Source organism: Carassius carassius, chromosome 29, assembly GCF_963082965.1.
Source record: "Carassius carassius chromosome 29, fCarCar2.1, whole genome shotgun sequence".
Taxonomy (NCBI): domain Eukaryota; kingdom Metazoa; phylum Chordata; class Actinopteri; order Cypriniformes; family Cyprinidae; genus Carassius; species Carassius carassius.
Window position 1 is genome coordinate 14,335,778 of NC_081783.1, and position 19,384 is coordinate 14,355,161.

General features: G+C 37.1%; 4 protein-coding genes across 9 annotated transcripts in view; 3 read left to right on the forward strand and 1 right to left on the reverse strand.

Moving 5' to 3' along the window:
* Positions 1–2,275, forward strand: part of LOC132109697 (calcium-binding protein 2-like) — a 27,208-nt gene extending 24,933 nt beyond the window's left edge. Inside the window, exons 3-7 of one of the 3 annotated variants that reach the window (XM_059515982.1) lie at positions 820–850; positions 943–1,074; positions 1,277–1,386; positions 1,467–1,614; positions 1,884–2,259. In XM_059515982.1, the coding sequence (XP_059371965.1) occupies positions 820–850; positions 943–1,074; positions 1,277–1,386; positions 1,467–1,614; positions 1,884–1,909 (447 nt within the window). In that variant the 3' untranslated portion in view covers positions 1,910–2,259. Of the gene's footprint in view, positions 1–819; positions 851–942; positions 1,075–1,276; positions 1,387–1,466; positions 1,615–1,883 lie in introns of all 3 variants that reach the window. The other 2 variants (XM_059515979.1, XM_059515981.1) reach the window with 2 other exon arrangements.
* A 257-nt stretch (positions 2,276–2,532) lies between these two features.
* On the reverse strand, positions 2,533–5,372 carry LOC132110136 (beta-crystallin B1-like). The gene is made up of 6 exons (XM_059516729.1): positions 5,220–5,372; positions 4,790–4,887; positions 4,583–4,701; positions 4,366–4,498; positions 4,146–4,288; positions 2,533–3,207 (listed from the first exon to the last, which is right to left on the reverse strand). The coding sequence occupies exons 2-6, from the start codon at positions 4,880–4,882 to the stop codon at positions 3,036–3,038; spliced, it is 660 nt and encodes a 219-aa protein (XP_059372712.1). The 5' UTR covers positions 4,883–4,887; positions 5,220–5,372; the 3' UTR covers positions 2,533–3,035.
* A 1,055-nt stretch (positions 5,373–6,427) lies between these two features.
* Positions 6,428–9,176, forward strand: LOC132110137 (beta-crystallin A1-like). The gene is made up of 6 exons (XM_059516730.1): positions 6,428–6,565; positions 6,917–6,999; positions 7,212–7,330; positions 7,446–7,587; positions 8,191–8,333; positions 8,650–9,176. Exons 2-6 carry the CDS (start codon positions 6,925–6,927, stop codon positions 8,795–8,797), a joined length of 627 nt encoding a protein of 208 aa, XP_059372713.1. The 5' UTR covers positions 6,428–6,565; positions 6,917–6,924; the 3' UTR covers positions 8,798–9,176.
* Positions 9,177–15,161: 5,985 nt separating this feature from the next.
* LOC132109699 (transmembrane protein 33-like) lies at positions 15,162–18,909 on the forward strand. Of its 4 annotated transcripts, none has more exons than XM_059515984.1 (8): positions 15,162–15,308; positions 16,020–16,093; positions 16,238–16,332; positions 16,878–17,065; positions 17,175–17,242; positions 17,335–17,468; positions 17,801–17,884; positions 17,976–18,909. In XM_059515984.1, the coding sequence occupies exons 2-8, from the start codon at positions 16,046–16,048 to the stop codon at positions 18,103–18,105; spliced, it is 747 nt and encodes a 248-aa protein (XP_059371967.1). In that variant the 5' UTR covers positions 15,162–15,308; positions 16,020–16,045; the 3' UTR covers positions 18,106–18,909. The 4 variants fall into 4 exon arrangements, with proteins under 4 accessions (XP_059371967.1, XP_059371968.1, XP_059371970.1 ...); XM_059515985.1 differs by having other exon boundaries at positions 15,181–15,308; positions 16,023–16,093; XM_059515987.1 differs by having other exon boundaries at positions 15,219–15,287.
* The last annotated feature ends 475 nt before the right edge of the window (positions 18,910–19,384 follow it).

A 19,384-nucleotide genomic window follows, 5' to 3' on the forward strand; every position in this document is an offset into this window, starting at 1 on the left:
ATTATATTTTATAAATGTATAAATATTTATATTACAGAAAAAATATGTTATGTTGATATATTAAATACATATATATATATTATATTTAATTATATGAATATAAATACTGTATATACATGTCATTTAAATACATGTAAAATCAATTTCAATGTTTAAGCTGTATCTGTGTGTATTTATATACATGATAAATATACACAGTGTAAAAAATTTTATTTTGGATGCGATTAATAGTGAATAATCATTTGACGGCAAAATATTTATATATATAATTATATCCATATTTATAAAAAAATGGTCTCTTGTTGAGATTAATGACACATTTTTACAATGCTCAAGTCATGTGAAGAAACTCGTTTAACTGAATTATTTAGCACTGGATTTATGGCATATGTAATCCACTGGTTTATGCCAATGTGTGTGTGTACTATATGGTATTATATACCCAAAGCTGTAAATGGGAAAGAGAATCATCTGTGGGATTTTTTCTCATGTGGCACTCCGTTTAACCTCATCCGCTCTCTGGACAATGTGTTGCGTCTTTCTCTGGGTTCTCCTCAAGATAAACCCCACAAATCTTCTTATCTTTTAGCTGTTGCCAGGCAACCTTCACTGTTTAATCTAGTGACACGTGTCACAACATTATTATGAACTGGAACCAGTCCTTAAACTCACATTTTGTCCAACTTTCTCATTTCCACATACCCACCCATATGTTTAGTTTGAGTCTGCTTGATGATTCAGAAAGACACAAAGTCAAACCGAGACATGTCTTTAAATGCATCAACGTTTATCATCTTACTATGTGTCTTGATTTAACAGGACAGGGAGCTGAGGCCAGAGGAGATAGAAGGTATTCATAGAAAGCACACACCTCATATAAGATTCAGATTGGAAAACATCCTGTTCATGCATTTCATCACCTCTTTCCTTGTGTTCATGCAGAACTAAGAGATGCCTTTAAGGAGTTTGATAGGAACAAAGGTTACATCAACTGCAGGGACCTGGGCGAATGCATGCGGACGATGGGATACATGCCGACAGAGATGGAACTCATTGAACTGAGTCAACAAATAAGTGAGTTACTTCATCACGCAGAGAGCATTTATGATCTGGGTGCCTTCATGCAAACATTATTTTGCTGTATTATAGTTCAAACGTTTGAGAAAATTTGAGATTGTGAAAATGTAGGATTTGGGGAAAAAAAGTCAAAAATAAATCAAAAATAATAATAAATATTATATATTTGTATTAAATGAAAAATTCCTGCATTTTTTAGGTGGGGGTAAAATTGACTTTGAGGACTTTGTGGAGCTCATGGGGCCCAAAATGCTGGCAGAGACAGCAGACATGATCGGAGTCAAGGAGCTCAGAGATGCCTTTAAAGAGGTAAACACACTCACTTACACATGTACCACTGTGTTGACTGCAGCTGTCAGTGCCCTTACCGGCAATTCCCCGCTGTGCAGTTTGACTCCAATGGTGATGGGCAAATCAGCGTCACAGAACTGAGAGAAGCCATGAAAAAGCTAATGGGGGAGCAGCTGAATCCCAGGGATATTGACGATATACTTCGTGATGCCGACCTCAATGGGGACGGGCTTGTTGATTTTGAAGGTAAAGGAATGATGAAAAAATAATGACATCAGTAAGGCTGATGTTACACGGGGCAACTTTTTGAGCAGTTTTGCTTGGGCACCTTCTCATTGAGAATGGGTGACAAATTTCTATGTGGCTAATTTAGATCGGTCGTGGACCCTGTGTCTCTCCATTGCTCAAAACATTGCCCCATGTATCATCAGCCTAATACTTGCTTTTCTGAACATTTTTAGTTTACCTCGCTGAATGTTTCTTTTTGTTTTCTTCTTCCTCACTCAATCTTCCAGAGTTTGTGAGGATGATGTCACGCTGACAGAAGCCACACAGAAAGACTTTTTTTCATCACGAGACTCTAAGAGGGTCACATGGTATGGGCATCTGAATGTTTTCGATATGGCTCAAGAGATACCAGTTGTAAAAATTACTTTTAATTTTATTTATGAAGTAAGCATTATAAAGAGTTGTTTCTCATTTCAATAAAGTAATGCTGTAAATGTACTATTTAAATGGTATTTTCAAAGATATATTTGTCTGGTTATGAGTGAATTGAATTTGTATAGTGTGCTTTTTTTTTTTTTTTTTATAAAATCATTTGATTACAGTGGTTTGTTAATTACCTGTTTATGTCTTTTCTTATCATAGTGAGCAAACTATTTAGTTATGAAATCAATTAAAAATTTTTTTTCCAATAAACATCCAAGATGGCTGCAAGTTTATGTAAAATTATTTCACTTATAATATAGTTATCTTAGGCCTAAAATAATCTAACATAATTAAAATGCTAACAATTAGGATGTAAGTCTACAAAGTGTAAACTAACATCATGTTTCACAATCCTATGGAAATGCACTACTGTTTCGCCTTTCTATTACTGCAAGTTTCTCAAGATTTTTGTTGACAGCCATGATGATGGATTCACAAAGACAAAAGTCTGTGTCAAGCTTTTAGCATTTTATTCAAAAGGTGACCAGGATTCTGTACAGCGGGCAGAGGGAGATTTCTAGGGCACAGGAGCTTTCCTCTCCTCATCCCTTCATCTTTCCCTCTCTCTTTCCATCCTCCTGGGGAAAGGGGATGTGAGCCGGGAAAAGAACAGATGACAAAAAATTGAAAAAAATTATGGAAGGAAAAAGAGAAACCATGCAGGAGAGAAAGAGAGGAAAGGAAATAGGGAGGATGAGGGAATTGTTTTTATTGGTGCCTCCGTCCCAAACAGAGGCACTCAGAGGCCTGGGAGAATCACAGCACCGCTGGGCTTTAACAGCTCGACAGACACAGACTGCAATGTGAGCCAGGAAGTCTGTCATCCCAAAACTATCTGCCCCTTCATAGCAGCAACACAGGGAAGATGCAGCCTCTCAGACATCTCTCCTCCTCTCCTTCCTCTTGCGCCCCTCTCCCTCTACTCCACCTCTCCTCTTCATCTCCTGGTCTGGCCCTCACTTGCTGGCCATGGTATAGCATCCGTGTGGGTGCCACTGCATGTCACGGATACGTCTCACAGACTGAAACTGAGGGCAACGGGCACCGTACTCGTTAAAGTGTCTGTATTCACCCTTCTCCAGCAGGTATTGGCTGCCACGGTATCCAGGGTACTGATAGCCCACCCAACTGAAGAAAACAAAGAGGTTCGTTTGTGCACCCTTGATAGTGTACCAGCTGAAGTATTTAAACCAGGGTCAAACTAAAACCACTAAAAAAAACTATTTATATTACTATATATATATTTTTTTATATTTTAAATTAATTTATTTTAGCTAGTTTCCAATGCAAAACTTCTCTTTTTCCTTTAGTTGTACTTGAGGTACTAAAATAACTAAAAGTAAAACAAATAAAAATGACTAAAAACTACAAAGATGTTTAAAAAAAAAGACTAACAACTAATAACAATTTAAAATGAAAACTATAAATATAAACACTTTTCGTAACTAAAATATAAAAAATAAGTAAACTAAATAAAATACTATTTATAGTATTTGCACCCTTAAATGGACCCTTGATTATACCATGGATAAACTGATTTATATATTTAAACTAGGGATATTATAGTAAACAAAAATATGTTCATATGTAAATCAAATATTTTACATTATAATTATTTTATTTCAGCTAGTTGCAAGGCAACATTACTATTTTTCAGTTGGCTTAACTTGATGTAAAATAACTAAAGCTGAAATAAAAATGAATAAAACCTATAGACTTTAAAAAAAAATCTAATAATTATGACAAAAACATAAAAATCTTAAAAGCTCAAATTAAATAAATATATGAAAATGTACATTTAAATATGCAAAAAATATAAATATTAAAAGAAATATAGTATTAATAAAATATCTCAATTATGCATCTAGTATTTTAAGCATCTTGTTGTGCAAGATGTTATTGTTATATCTATCTCTATTATTGCTATAAAGTATTACCTCTAGTTTACAGTTTAATAAATGCTTGAAAGCCACATTTGTCAATACTGTCAAGCATTTGTGATCGCCACAAGTGCACAGAGGTTTGACCGAGTGAAACCTCACTGGCTAAAGACACTTTGCACTTACGTTCCACAGCTGACCATGACGCTGCCAACTCTGTCGGTGAATCCATAGGAGAACAGGCTAGGAACGTCATCATCCATGATCTCCATCTTGCGGCCCTTGTATTCGCCCACCTCATACAGGCAGATCTTGTGCTTCTCAGGGTCCTGCAGGAGAAAACACAATAAATGCATTGTAAAAGCATTCAAACAATGGGCCTACAGTTGTGAGAGCATTTACGCACCATTCTGACGGGTCGGAAGGAAAGCAGGTAGTCGTTCTTCTGGCAGTTGCTCCAAGAATCCCAACGAGGATACTCGCCCTTTTCCAGGATGTACATCTCACCGCAGAAGCTCATCTGCTCAAAGCCCACAAAACTGCAGAGGGCACATAAAGAGCTGAGTGAGATATGTTATTCTTTGTAAATCACGAGTATTTAATATAGATGCAGAGATGCTTACGGGCCACACTCCACACGTAGTGAGCGAACTCTGTCCATGCCCATTTCACAAACATTCATGCATTCAGCGTTAATCTCAATCATGCGTCCCTGGAAGTTTTCCTGGTCGAACACATACATCTAATAGAACGAGAGAAACCGATTATTATCATATTAAATCAATGACCAAGCAGAATTGCACATGTGTATATTTATTTGAAAGCTTTACCTTGTAGGACATCATGCCCATCTCAGACTTCTTGTTCTGGGCTGCCTTGCCGTCGGTCTGGGAGGCAGTCTTTTTTTCTCCACTGGAAGACATGGCGCCTGAGGTAAAATTAATAATAGAAAAGTAAAGAAAGAATATTCATATAACTGTAATATATCTCAGAAATGTGAGATAAAGCTGAATAAATTTAATAAAGAAATGGCACGGACAACCACTATAATATACAGTATTTGATGCTGGAAGAGAGGGATTAAGAGTTTAGGAGATGAAAAATATAAAAAAACATATGTTTGGAATGGATGTAAGGGGTCTTTGGGGGGAAACTATTTTAAAGTGGTAGGGGCAAAGGGTATCTCCAAACTATTAGGTTAAAGTTTAATGTGTAAGTGGATAAAGTGTTAATGTGTGAGTGGATATTTTGATGTCTTACCTGTGTGTTCAGTGAGTGTGTGTCCGTACCCAGGGTTCACTCTGAGAGTGTTTGCGTCTGACCGTGCTCTCAGCTCTTATACCCTGGCGCTGAGTCTGTGAGGATTACAATGAAACAATGAAACATGCTGTGTTCAGCATACTCACAGAAAAGAAGCCCCTCATCATCAGCACAGCGTGAGAAAGAGAGTATGTGAGAGCCAGAGAGGAAAATAATTCATCCACCACACAAACTTGAATGTTTGTGCCTAAGTAATCTGGGGGACATCTGCTTTTAGAGAAACTGAAATTGTAGTAATTGAACTAATAACAAACTAAAAAATGAAGGTGACTTTTTTTAGGCCACTTTACCAGTGGTTTAGACCATTTTTATATTTTCAGTACATTTTGGGCTTAGGATGTATCACATATGTAGTATTTTATTTTAAAAATACAATAAAAAAAGGTAAAAAAAGTCTTATCCTTTACACATATGTAAAATATGGTTGTTCTACAAATCATTATATAAAGAAATAAGAGTAAATAATAATTGTTATAACAACATGCAAAAGTCTAAAATAAATGTTTAAAATAAATGTTTAAATGCATTGCTTAACAGAAAACATTAGAGAATAATCGTCTGTTAATTTAACATGAACAGGGTGAACGTGTTCCCCTTTGGGTCAGTTATGGGTTTGACCATGTTTTGGGCATATATTTATAAAGTAAAGTAAGATTTACTTTTACCGTACTTGTATCTTACAGCATTCAAGGCAAGAGGGGATGATTTGAAAAAAGAAAAAAAAATTAAACTAAATACAGAGATGATTTCGGTTCAGCAGATACATAGTATTTATGTCTTGCAGCAATAAAGCTATGTGATGCAACTATTGATGTCCCAGAAAACTTACAGGCTACATTGTAACAGTCTTTGGTCTCCCCAGTCTTAAATGTTACATCCTTGCAGCTAAAATGGTAACTTGCATGAAAACTGAACTCTCCTCACTGCACCCACAGCAACTCAAACCCTCACTCAGGTTCACTCGGCTAATCCTGGTGTTTTACTCTCATTGTGAGTATAGTGCTGACCTGCGCGAACATACTGGGACAAAACCCTTTGTGTGCCCTGCTTTCACCCAAAACACTGCACTGCACTTGCCAGTGAATGGGCTCACAACAGCCATGGTGCACTTCTATAGTATGTGCTGAGCTGGCGACCCTGTGGTCTGTCCCGCGTGCCCGTCAGGACGCACTTCACGCGCACGGCACGCGGCGGTCGGTATAAAACCGAAGCGCCAGGTTCTCTCAAAGCTCCACGCGAAACCGGCGTTAAGGCGCGTGCCACACTCAAGCTCAGTGACTAAAACGGTAAGAGCCCAAATTACATCTCACGGAGCTCATGGCACAATTATACATTTAGTATGGTTTACTTTACAAACATCTTCTCAGTATGGCCAAATTATGCGAATGGTTTTAATGGATTTAAATCTAACAATTGTGTTTAAATTGTTTTAATTAAAAAGCTATTTTATATTAGCTATAGAACATTTTTAAATCTGTAATAGGCTAATGATGAAGAACACAGTTTACTATAATAGCCTACGTTGTATTGTTTATTACTAATATATGAGTGCTATTTATTTGAATTCATTTTACAGTTTGCATCTAATATCACTGGTATTTACTATGTTATTATTTATTTATTTTCATTTTTTTTAGATATAAAGATGTATAGGTTCACTCGATCCGCCATGATGCAGCCCATGATCAACTATGGCATGGGAATGGCTCCTTTCTTCAAGGTAAACTGCCATTAACACACACACAACACACATACATACTTTTAGTCCCTTTTGAAATATCCAGGACTTTAATATATGTATATATATATATTATTATTATAAGTTATTATACTAAAGCATCTAATAGATCAATATATTTTTACATGTATATTATAGGAAAACACTTCCACAAAATCACAACATAAACTTAACCTTTGCTTTTTTTCTGCTAGGTGACTGTGTTTGAGCAGGAACACTTCCAGGGAAAATGTCAGGAGTTCACCTCAGAATGCTGCAACATCCAGGAGTGTGGCTTCGACAACATCCGTTCTATTCGCGTTGAGAGTGGCGCGTGAGTTACAGTGTTTGTTAATTGAATGTGTGCCAAGGATACTCAGGATGAACACAATGAGTTTTCATCTAACTGTGTAAGCCCATGTTTGACTGGATGTTCTCTCTTTCAAAAGCTGGGTGGGTTATGAGCACCACGACTTCCAGGGACAGCAGTTCATCCTGGAGAGAGGAGAGTATCCTCACTGGGATGCCTACAGTGGAAACCTGTCCTACCACGTGGAGAGACTCATGTCTTTTAGACCTGTCTACTGCGCTGTGAGTTATTCACTCCCTTTTATATGCTAGAAATCTTAAAGTTATGTAGTATTTTGTGCTGGATAAAATGTAATATTTATTCAACAAGTGTCCATAACAGGATTTATTGAAATAAAGCAAGTTGTATTGGACTGATCATGTGTTCTCAACATGGCAGCCTCAATAAGTCAGTCTCACTAAGTTGAGATTGGCTATATTTCTTTATGCAAGCATACTGCATGTATTCAGGTAAAGTTTAATGTACTTATTGGATATACTGGTATGACTGGAGTCTTCCTATCATATGATCATACATAATTTTAACAGATTGCTCCAAACTATTATGTATTTACTATTTAATTTTAGTACTATTTGTTAAAAAATAATGACTCTACCTTTAAATATTTAGTATGTCTATTTAGATTTAAGTTCTAGCTTTAGTAATTTAACAAGGCAGTATTTTACATTTTTCATTAAGTGTTTTTTTTATATTTTCTTTTATTTTAGCTTTAATTTAATTAATGGAGAAATTTTTAATAGTTTTAGTTAACAACAACAGCACTGATGTAATCAGTTGAATATGTGGATATGTGTGGTCAATCTCTCTCTCTCGTCTCCTCTCAGTCTCACCAGAGCAGTCGCATGACCATTTTCGAGAGGGAGAACTTCCTGGGCCGCTGTGTGGAGCTGTGTGACGACTACCCCTCTCTGCAGGCCATGGGATGGTGTGGTCCTGAAGTGGGCTCCATGCATGTGCAGTGCGGCGCGTGAGTCTCTTCTCTGTGTTTTCCCATTATTTATTTCTTTTCAACACAATCAACACAAACTCAGCACACCTGAAAAAAATGATTGGTGCGTAGGAAAAAAGGTACAACACAAATGTCCAAAATATAAAAAGATGTCTTCCCAGAAAGCAACATAGTGTTGGCCCAGATCCGGCCCATATCCGGCACACGTGAAATCCAGTCGAAATGTTGCTTTTGTAAAGGATTGCAAGGATTGATAATGTGTGGGATTGCATCTTTGTATATCTCTTTTCAACACAGAAATACCTGACCCTCATTTCTCCATCTCTGTGTGCAGTTTTGTGTGTTACGAGTTCCCAGGATACAGGGGAAGGCAGTACATCATGGAGTGTGAGAGGCACAGCGGAGACTTTCAGCACTGGAGAAACTGGGGTTCCCACAGCCAGACCCCTCAGATCCAGTCCATCCGCAGAATCCAGCACTAAGAGCTCAGGCTCACCGGGGGACACTTCACCGATCACCCTGCCGCCCCACAAACACACTTTACACATACATGCGCTCACACTGTTTTTCCTAACGAGTGTCTTTTTATTGCTAGGAACACACACATCTACAAGGCACACATATCATCATGTTTACAGGAGGGTGCCAATCACATTTCTGACTATGACTAATGTCAGGTGCTAAACAACACCCTCTGGAGGTGCTCCACACAACCAGTGCAAACCAAAGCTAAGTTAGGCCATATCCCTGGAGGGGGACTGGCCGAGAGCAGCTCAGGTGTAATATGTAGAAGGATGACAAAAAAAGAAAAAGAAATCACAGACAAATAAATGCTTAATAAATAAACTTGTGTTCATTCCAGTGACTCAGTTCTTTGCAATTATTGTGTGTGAGTTACACAAAGTACATTCATTATTATTATGTCTTAAAACTGTACACATCACTAGTATTTGACCACAAAGAGTAGGTATATAGTTTAAGGAATATATTACATTATTTACAAAATTAGTTTTTCCAGTTTAGCAGACTTTAAATATACAAGTTTAGTACTAAAAGTATAATTGCAGACGTTTTAATTAAGTACTTAAGTATGTAAACCTATTTGTAGTATACTTAGCATGAAATAAATGGATTTCAAATACGTTTTAGTATATTTCAGTTTCACTAGGGTCTTATGCATTTATGTTTGAATTTTTGCTTTTTTTTTGTGTGGTTATTGATAGGATTGTCAGTAATAACGGATAAACTGTGAATCTGTTGATTCAGCTTATTCATTTTAATTAATATTTTAAAATCCTTATGCCTTATTGTCGCAAATAACAGAATAGAGCTGAGCGATAATACACTTTACATTTTCCATCAATACATGCCACAGAATAGTTCAGATTTGCTATATAGTATATTCACATTTAGTAAAAATATAAACAATCCTGCAGCTGCAATGTGCTATATAGCATATATTCCTTTATGTCAGTGTATAGGATGTACTTATAGATCCAACTTTTAATATATAACTGGGTGATAATATAGTTTACCGGTAATGAACAATAACACCAACAGTTCTTTCACTATACATGACTAGGTTCTGTACAGTAAGATTTAGCTTGTTTAAAATAAGATTATTAAATGTTTCTAAGTATTTTTTATAGTTTAATTTCTAATACATTTTAAAATCAAAAGTTGTATGTTAAAATCACTTAATGCACAGTGAAGTCAGACTAACAAATATTAATAAATGTTGTAAAACACATTGCTCTTTGTTAGGGCATATTACTGTAGCTTATTAACTTAAGCAAACAAGACCTCATTGTAAAATGTCACTAATGGTTATTTTGTATTATTGAGTTTTGCCGGTCACCCTTTGAACATGTGGAAACCTGTATTTGAACAAGAACAACCAAGGTTGGATCCATGTCTTTTATTTCTGAGCATGGCTACGGAACACAGCAAATTACAAGAAAACTCTGCATGCATTAATATCAGTCTCAATCATTAAAAGGCACAGCTGTGACACAAAATAAACTTTAACATTCAAAGAAAGAGCAAATACTGCCAAGTGTCACATTGTGTGAAATATGTATTGAATAATACACAGGTAAAAAATACCATGTTCTAAGTCTCTGATCATTTGAAACGGTGTTTCAAATATGCACCAACACACATTTATTCAGTACTCTGAAGCTAAACAGTTGTAAACATAAATTGCTACACACTTAATTAGATCCTAAACTTATCACATCAACGTCGTCGTCTTCTTCACTGTCCTCTGTGCTGAGCACAATATTTGTAGCAGCACAGAGAAGGACTCAGACAAAGAACTAGAGACCTCCACAACATCAACATCCTCATCCTCTTCTGAAATGGCTACTGACCCTGCTGGATTTCCGAGTTTCTCAAGAGATGTGGTTGGGTCTTGTGCATGTGAGACAAAAGACTTGTCTGTCATGTTTTTAAGCATGATGCCTTCTGTGCTGCATCTTTACAAAGAAGCATCATTGAGAGAGTCTCAAATCTTGGCTTGCTGTAGACATCCTCCATCAGTCTCTCTCCTCCTGACATGCTGCAACCTGTGAATAAATAATTATTACAAGAGGGTAGTATTAATAAAGGCTTATTATTATACATGATCAATCTGTTCAATTTATACCATTTTGTCTAAATAAAAAAAAAACAATTATTTAAATTTCCAGGGTTGTTACTGTTAGCTAAAATTAAAACTATTAAAAATAACTGTTAATCAAAACACAGCTGAAATAGAATACAATATTAGATTAAATACTCAAGCACACACAGAATGTTGTTTTGACAACCATGTGAAATAAAATAAGCTTAAATACTAAAATGAATAAAACTAAAACTGGAATAAAACTGAAATAAAGACACACAAAAATGACAAAGGCACATAGGCAAAATTAATAAAACAAACTATTTTTTTTTAAATTATATATACTATAACTGTACATAAATAAATAACACTGCTACAAGTTAATTTAGACATGACAAGCATTATTATATATAATAACATTTTCATGGTTCATTTTGTAATTTTGCCAAATATAATTTGGGTTTTTGAAAAATTATTTTATGTGAACACTAGATGGCAGCAAAGGCGATCTATACATCTATACGATCTGTAAAATAAAAGAAATGTCCATAAACAATTAAATATCCAAATCTGTAATATTGACAGAGGACGGAATTATTTTGAGCTATTACCATTAGCTGATTGCAGATTCTGGTTGCCAGCCTCTTTTATATAGCTTGGGTTGTGTCCTGCGTTGCACTTTTAACATACTTCCTTCTAGAAGAGTCTCAGTAGTGTCTCTTTTAGCATGTCCCACTTGTTTCTCTTTTACGGGACTGGACACTTTGTGACATTGCAGCTCTGAGGATTTTGACCGATCCAAAGGCTCGGTCGTTTGCTTGAGACACTTCACATTTTGGCCACTGGCTGTTTTTATGACTTTGCTTAATGCACTTGCATTACAGCAGCTTGAGTCAGCTGTTCTGCCGGTGCACTTTTCTTCACTATGCAGCATGCTAGTTTTTTACTTCTCTTTTTCTCCTTTGGTAGATAAGCATCTACCTTTGTCTTATCTGTTTGTTCTTTTTTACTTTTTCTCTTCCGTTTGGCTGGAAGCTTGTCTCTCCTAGGCAGTTCTTCATTAAAATCCAGCTTCCTCTTCCTACTCTGGCTCCTGGACATCCTGCCAGATTTAGGCTTCTGTTCACTTTGCTGTCCTGTTGATTTCTCCATTCTCACACCTGACACCTGCCAAAAACCTGATGGTTTCTGAGGTCTCCATGCAGATGATACTCGTGGTGTGTTCTTGGATAATGAGGCTTTTGACCCCTGTGTTGTTGTGTTCACTCAAGTGGCATGTGCATTTGTGAGGACTGTGTAACTCTGTCCAGAGGTCTGGGTTCCATCTATTAGGTTGGGCACCATCCCATCTTGGACGTCTAAAATCGCATACACCAATGTGTTTCTCAAACGTTCTCAGAAAACTATCAAGTATGTCGGTCAGCTCACCTTCAGACTGCAGTTGGATTATACCCAGATCTGTGAGTTTAACTGAGGACTGTGTTCTTGTATGATCCATGTTGGAATCTACAGTTATTCCATTTTGATTGCTGGGCATAAATGGGAGCTGTGCAATGACATCATCTATAAGCTGGTCCATTGGCTGAGTGAGGCTGGTCTGATTGGCTGCTGGGAGAGCTGCGGTATGTGACATGGATGGAAGTGGAGGGTTCAAGGTTTTCAGATCAGGTGGTGAAATTCCGTTGAAATTTTGGGAAAGATCTGGTCTGGACAAAGGATGTTTTCGGGGGCGACCTCATCGCCCTCTTTGAGGTGGAGCTGTATCCTACAGAAAAAGAGACAAGTGTTTTAATTCAGACCACATTAGAGTAACTGCTTAGATACATTTATAATATGAAGGGGTCATATCATACATTCATAGTTTTATATTTAATAAACTTTTAAATGTTTTGGGGTCAGTAAGATTTTTGTTTGTTTTTAAAAAAGGTCTCTTATGCTCCTCAAGGCAGCATTTGTAAAAATAGCTATAGGAAAAGCAGTAATAATGTGAAATATTATTACAATTTAAAATAACTGTTTTTGGTTTTAATATATCATGTGTATTTTGACATCTGTGATGTCAAGCTGAATTTTAACAGCCATACTCCAGTCTTAATTGTGTGTACATGATAATTTAATATCCTGATTTGCTGCACAACTAACATTTATTATTATCATCAATGCTGAAAACAGTTGGAAAGCTTAATATATTTGTGGAAACTGTAAACATTGTTTTTCATTAATCTTTGATGGTTACATAGTTCAAAAGAAGAGCATTTTTTAATAGATAATTAGCAACATTATAAATGTCATTTTTGTTCAATTTAACGCATTTTAAATGGTCTTGCTGACACCAAACTGATAGTGTATTTTTGATATTTTAAATATTTATTTGGCATATATGTGCCATGCATCATTGCATTCATCCTGTCTGACATAGCAGAAGATCAGAACGAGACATTTTATTCTCCTTGAACCGACTTTTTGGTTCTGAGAGAACGTTTTGAGCATTCCAAGTTACAGTATTTTCATGAATATATAGCAGATGCTTTTATCCAAAGCAACACTTCTTCCTCAAAAGATCAAGAAAAACTAAATGGCTTGTGATATGACCCGTTTAAATCATTCATTCAAATAGAAATGAATAAAATTAAAAACAGAAGATTTTTGTTCTTTTTGTCATACCTTCTCACCTAAAGATGTCATGAGACACTTACCTGACACACTGGTTCTACCAATCTGCCTCTGCTTCCTGTCTGTCTCTGCCTGGGTCTCCCCCTTGTTCTGCCTCCCTCTCCTTCCTCTTTAACCGCTCCTCTGCCTTGTCGTCTCCATTTAAGCTTCTCTTGATTCTTGAACATTTGTCTGGTGTCTAGCATCCTGCCAACCCTAATCCCACTTTGCCCCATCCAGGCCGGCCTCGCCACTCTTCCGCACCTATTCATATTTTGCTCTCTTTCACAAACTCTCAATCCTCCCTTCAAAGCAAATCCAATGCATGCTCCTGCCCTCCGCACCCTCATAGCCCTTCCCTCAGGTTTGACATCCCCTCTCATCCCTCTCTGACTCTGCTTCCTTTGCCCTGTACCCTGTGCGATGTTGGTGTCAAGAAAGTAATTGATAAAACCTGGGATATTGTTCTCAAACTGTGAAAATGCTTCTAAAACACACTCCTCGCTCTCTGAAACGATCCCCAATGCTGACTGGTCCTCTCTTGCCAATGGCTCAACATTTGTACTTTGAGAAAGGTAAGGGTGAGGTGGCAGAGGGGTTGGAGGCTGTTGGTATGAAGCTGAAGGGGGACATACGTAGACCTGGGGCAAGCAGGCCGGTCCACTCGCTGTGGGATACATTGCATTTTCAGGGACCTCAAGTCTGTAGCACACTGTCACAGAACTCTGCCCTGCTCTGCTGTTTTTGCAACTCTTTTACGAGAAGCGTCTCGAACGCCAACATCTGAAGAGTTACACAGAACCAAATCCAAAGCATGTAAAACATGCAAGCTGTAAAATATTGAATAATGTTGTGTCTCCGTGCAGCTGTGCAGGACTAGACACCCAGGGTTGGCACCGTGCACGCTGTTCACAAGGGAGATGCAAACAGTTGTTGAAATGATTTAGTTTTCATGCACTTGCATGGAAATTAAAAACAGATAAATATCTAATTGTGTGTAAGTGACTACAAACGTCCCATGCTGGATATTTAAACCAGCCCAGCTGCGCCTTAGCGAATAAAAAGTAACTTCTGACCTTTTGTCGTTATGACACGGGAAAATGCTACAATGACGTACTGACTCTTAACATCTCCAGAGTGGCTCTGGCTTTCTCTCGCTCACACTTTATTTATTTTTTTATTTTTTTATTTATTACTTATTATTATTATTGCTACACAAGTTAGGTTTTTTTTCACCCGCATGATAGTGGGAGAGTGGCAAAATTACATTTTTACATATCCTAAAGAAAATGTTAGTGGCGCTTGAATGTGTTCTGACCACTGATCTATCTATGTTCTATATTATAGACCAGAGGTTCTGACTGGTTTGGGTGGCTGCTATCTGGGTGTTTGTGGTAACAGAGAACTCATCATTATTATGATAGAGATCCTCATTGTTATTTAATATTTATAGTTTTACTATAGAGTATATTTGAAATATTAAAGCAGATATTTGAAATACAGGAACAGAAAAAAACACAACTGACAGCTGATTGACAACAAAGTGCAAAAGAATGTAGCAAATCATGTGGGCCGAAACATCGCGAGATTTCGGTAACCCACAGAGGTCGTGAGGTCGACTCATTTTACCAACCTCCTTTGCGTTTTTCCGGAGTGAAGCGTGTGCGCCCCGAGCGGTGAAAATAAAGCCAAATTTTGCCTTCTCACAAAACCTGGTAATCAACAATATATCGCAGGTATCGATAAATTTCATATTATATATTGGTAATGTAAATACGCAGATAAGTTGCAGGTATTTCAGGGCTGTCAGTGGCTGTAGTCAGTGGCTGTGTGCAGAGTTAGCTTGTCGGCTACATTGTTAGCTCCTCTGGGTAATGAAGTGTTCTAGATTTTTCCGACGTATTTCGACTGAAGTGAATAGGCTACTTATTACTACATGATTGACCATTCGTCTGCATTTAGTTAAGTATTTTACGAAACCTGGAAACGATTGACGTGTTCAATAATATTTTCAAATCTGTATTTTTTGCCGGTTGATTTTTCTGTTGTCATGAGAAGTCAGTCACAGCATTTACATTGACAAGTGTAGTTTTGCTTTGGTTGACATCATGAATGTGTCTCCCACCGATTTGTAATAGTGCCTTGGTGATAAACAATAATAAAAAAAAAATTGTCAACAAATTGTAAGAAAGCTTCATGTTTAAATAAGCATAATCAAAAAGCATAGATCTAGTTAGAGCTAATGTGTTTTGTCCACTACCACACCTGGCGAAATACACAAAGACTAACGGCTTAAGAACTGTTTCAGGCTTTACTAGAAAGATTAACTCAAGTCACTTTGTCATTTTTTTTGTTTCTAAAGTTAATAAGCTACCTGGGTACATGAATGTGCACTGTTTATTTTCTGGAGTTCTGTGTGCAAGCTTATTATGTCTATTTCTCTTAAGAAACAGAGCCTTGTAATATTTGAAAGATGGCAGACACAGAGCAAAGGAGTCCACCTCCTCAGTTAGGACCTGTGGTAAGTGAAATTACTTTTTAGGTTTTGATACCTTTCTTTCAGTTACTATACAATGACCTCACACACACACACACACACACACACATATATGTTTGTATATTCATTATAACCTTGACTCAGGAGGATCTTATTAATGTATTGCAGCAATTCCTCTTGAGTAATAAGCTGGAAGCGGCTATGTGGCTGTCACGGCTGTTCACTGTCTACTGCTCCATCATGTTTATTTTGCCACTGCTTGGGTGAGTCATCTTCTTTTACAAGGCACTTAAACAAGCTTTTTTTTTTTTTACCACTCTGTTTTGTTCAAAAACTGGGTTTGACGTTTTGTTAAGGATCAAATTGACCCAAATTGATTTTCATTTGCCAAAACTATGTGATGTGTCTTTGATGTGAAACCCTGCTAGATTAAGAAGTGAGTTATTGAAGTTAATTTTCCTTGGATGATTCAAAAAACAAATCTCAATATTGAATATTTCACAAGTTCTCATTTATTTCATATTTGAACACAACATTTGTACAGCCTTTCCAAAACGCATCTCTGTATTGAACCTTTGCATGCACATTCATATCACAAATCCAAGAAGAAATATCAGTATTTCAAGCAATTTGAAAATTAAGTGTGGGTTAGAGTTGACCCAATACAATAGGCATTAACAATATTGTACTTGATGGGATTTCAGTAGTAAGATGAGGACTATTTAGGGTAGTAAGGACACATCCACACTCACAGATTACTTTTTAAGTCAATGATTGGAAAAAGAAGGATTGCTTTTTCTCTGCTCAGGCCTCAAGCAGCTACTAACTTCTATCAGAGGGCATTGCTGGCAAACGCTTTGACCAGCGCTCTGCGTTTGCACCAGAGACTTCCTCACTTTCAGCTGAGCAGAGCCTTCCTGTCCCAGGCCTTACAGGAGGACAGCTGCCACTATCTCCTCTACTCCCTCATCCTGGTCAACTCCTACCCAATCACAAGTATCCTTTCTCAAAGACCTCTTCCTTTGGAGATATCTTGGGGGAAAATATCTGTTTTTCTTGTTATAGCATAATTTTGTCTTTATGTATCCTTGACTTTTGTTCTTAGTGAGCATTTTTCCAGTGTTCCTCTTCTCACTTCTCCATGCCACCAGCTACACTAAAAAAGTCCTTGATGTAAGTCTCTGCCCTTTTCATTTATATTGCTGTGAGATGTGTATTTGTCATAATTCCATCCCGAGTTTTGTGTCTGTTTCATCTGTTCTCAGACCTTGGGCCCAAACAGCCTTATGTTTGTGAGGAACTTTTTGAACAAGCTCACAGCCAATCAGCAGAACATCTTAAAGTTTGTCGCTTGCAATGAGATCTTTTTGATGCCAGCCACAGTCTTTATGCTCTTTAGGTAAGGTCTGATGGTCAGCTGTTTTGTCTGGTGTTACGTTTGTTTTCAACCCTTTAAATCCCGACACATGAAATAAGTATATGTGTTATATATGTATATGTATTATATCAGGTTTTTATGGTTCATATAGTATGATAAAGGAGAATGTAGAGCTCAAGTTTTAATAATTAATAATAATTTTAATACATTTAGAAATTTATCTATCAAATATGACACAGTAGGCTTTATTGGGTTTAGAAAAAGGAGTGGTTTGTTGCTGGCGAAAAGGACGATTAAAGCCATGCCGTGTTTCTTGTAATAAGAGGGAATGATGTTTGGTTTGTGATTCACAGTGGCCAAGGCAGCTTGCTTCAGCCATTCATCTACTATAGGTTTCTCACTCTGCGCTATTCCTCAAGACGCAACCCATACTGCCGGTAAGAGGCGTGTACCTCGTGTACACACTGACTAGTGTTAGATGTACACGTGCACAATTTACCCAAAATATTTTTGTTTTTGTCCTGTCAGGACTCTGTTCACAGAGCTGAGGATTTTACTGGAGCATTTTGTGATGAAGCCCAGCTGTCCAGCCTTCTTCAGGAGGATGTGCCTCAACAGCATTGCCTTTGTTAGCCGCCTTGCTCCCACCGGTGTCTAACTAACATACACACACTTATACACACAGTTCACAGATTGGGACAGTTTTGAGATTGACTTACAAAGATGGCCAAGTCTGATCACTCAGAGATGGATGTCCTCCTCTGCACTGAAGCATTTGCTATGTTTGGAGAGACTATCAATCTGACAGACTACATCCAAAAAACAAAACAGCAAGATGTATCTCTGTACACAGTTGTCTGATAAGGGGTACAACTGTTTTCAGTTCATTACAGCTTTTATATTCATATTGATTTTCAGGGGGTAGAGTGGAGCCCTTGAGATGTTTAATCTAATCTTAACTGTAGGGTAAATAGATATAGCTCTTAATAGCAAGATGTAACAAAACACAACATTGAGAAATCACATTGTAACTAGGCTTGTCCATTTTTTTTTTTTTTGATTCCACTTTTACATGTTCTTGCTAATTTTTTTTCATTGTACTGGATTACCTTGAAAATATTAATGTACTTTGCCCTGAGCCTTTCCCAATAGTTGACAATGATCGGAATGCCATTTGGGTTCAGGAAGTTTCAGATGTTACTTGAGGATGCCTTTTTCATGTGAACATATGATTGAGGTGTTGTCAAATATTCTGTGATTCTCATCTATTGTATAGAGCCCTACACTCAACTGTTCTTTTTTTTGCCTTTAATGCTGTTAATGGTCAGGGGAAGTTGTAACTGCATTTGAGATATTGTCAATTATTTGCTTGTTCAAGGCATGTCACGATTATATTTATTGCCTCTGTTTTTAACTATGGTCTATGTAGATGAATAAAATCAAATATGATCTTGAGTTGTAACTACCAAGTGTGGTTTAAGTTCAGATTTTAAAGTTTTTGCTGAGCAATGTAATTTAACGAGCAATAAAGCTGGCATGTAGATTTTTTTTGCCATACCTTAAAACTGTAAGGTGTTAGGTTGAGTTTCCTGTGGGATAAAATATCAACCACCCATTAAACAGGTCCACAGAACCTCCTGAAATGCCTTTTGAAATTTGAGGACAGTTGCAGCTTGGGTTGCTGGCGAAACGGTTATATCCTCTTCATAATATTGTATAAACCTGCTGTAACCAAATGTATATTTAGCAAAAGACTGAAACCCTACTAAATTTGCTGACGTTTTAATGAACCTTTTTAATTATAGTGTCTAAAAGCAACACTTATAGTCATGTGGTAGTGAAACCATAACTTTTTTTTTTTTGCATTCCCATTTGTGCCAATAGTATGATACTTTTGCATTACTGTGATTTCACAAAAGATGGAAAAAAACAAGTCT

Coding starts and splice junctions, on each gene's coding strand:
- LOC132110136 (XM_059516729.1), bottom strand. CDS start 4,882: ATGTCTTCCAGTGGAGAAAAAAAGACTGCCTCCCAGACCGACGGCAAG. Junction 4,289..4,365: donor CCTTCCGACCCGTCAGAATG/GTGCGTAAATGC, acceptor TTTCTCCTGCAG/GACCCTGAGAAGCACAAGAT. Junction 3,208..4,145: donor GTCATGGTCAGCTGTGGAAC/GTAAGTGCAAAG, acceptor TGTTTTCTTCAG/TTGGGTGGGCTATCAGTACC.
- LOC132110137 (XM_059516730.1), top strand. CDS start 6,925: ATGTATAGGTTCACTCGATCCGCCATGATGCAGCCCATGATCAACTAT. Junction 7,000..7,211: donor GAATGGCTCCTTTCTTCAAG/GTAAACTGCCAT, acceptor TTTTTCTGCTAG/GTGACTGTGTTTGAGCAGGA. Junction 7,588..8,190: donor TTAGACCTGTCTACTGCGCT/GTGAGTTATTCA, acceptor GTCTCCTCTCAG/TCTCACCAGAGCAGTCGCAT.
- LOC132109699 (XM_059515984.1), top strand. CDS start 16,046: ATGGCAGACACAGAGCAAAGGAGTCCACCTCCTCAGTTAGGACCTGTG. Junction 16,333..16,877: donor TTTATTTTGCCACTGCTTGG/GTGAGTCATCTT, acceptor TTCTCTGCTCAG/GCCTCAAGCAGCTACTAACT. Junction 17,885..17,975: donor AGACGCAACCCATACTGCCG/GTAAGAGGCGTG, acceptor TTGTCCTGTCAG/GACTCTGTTCACAGAGCTGA.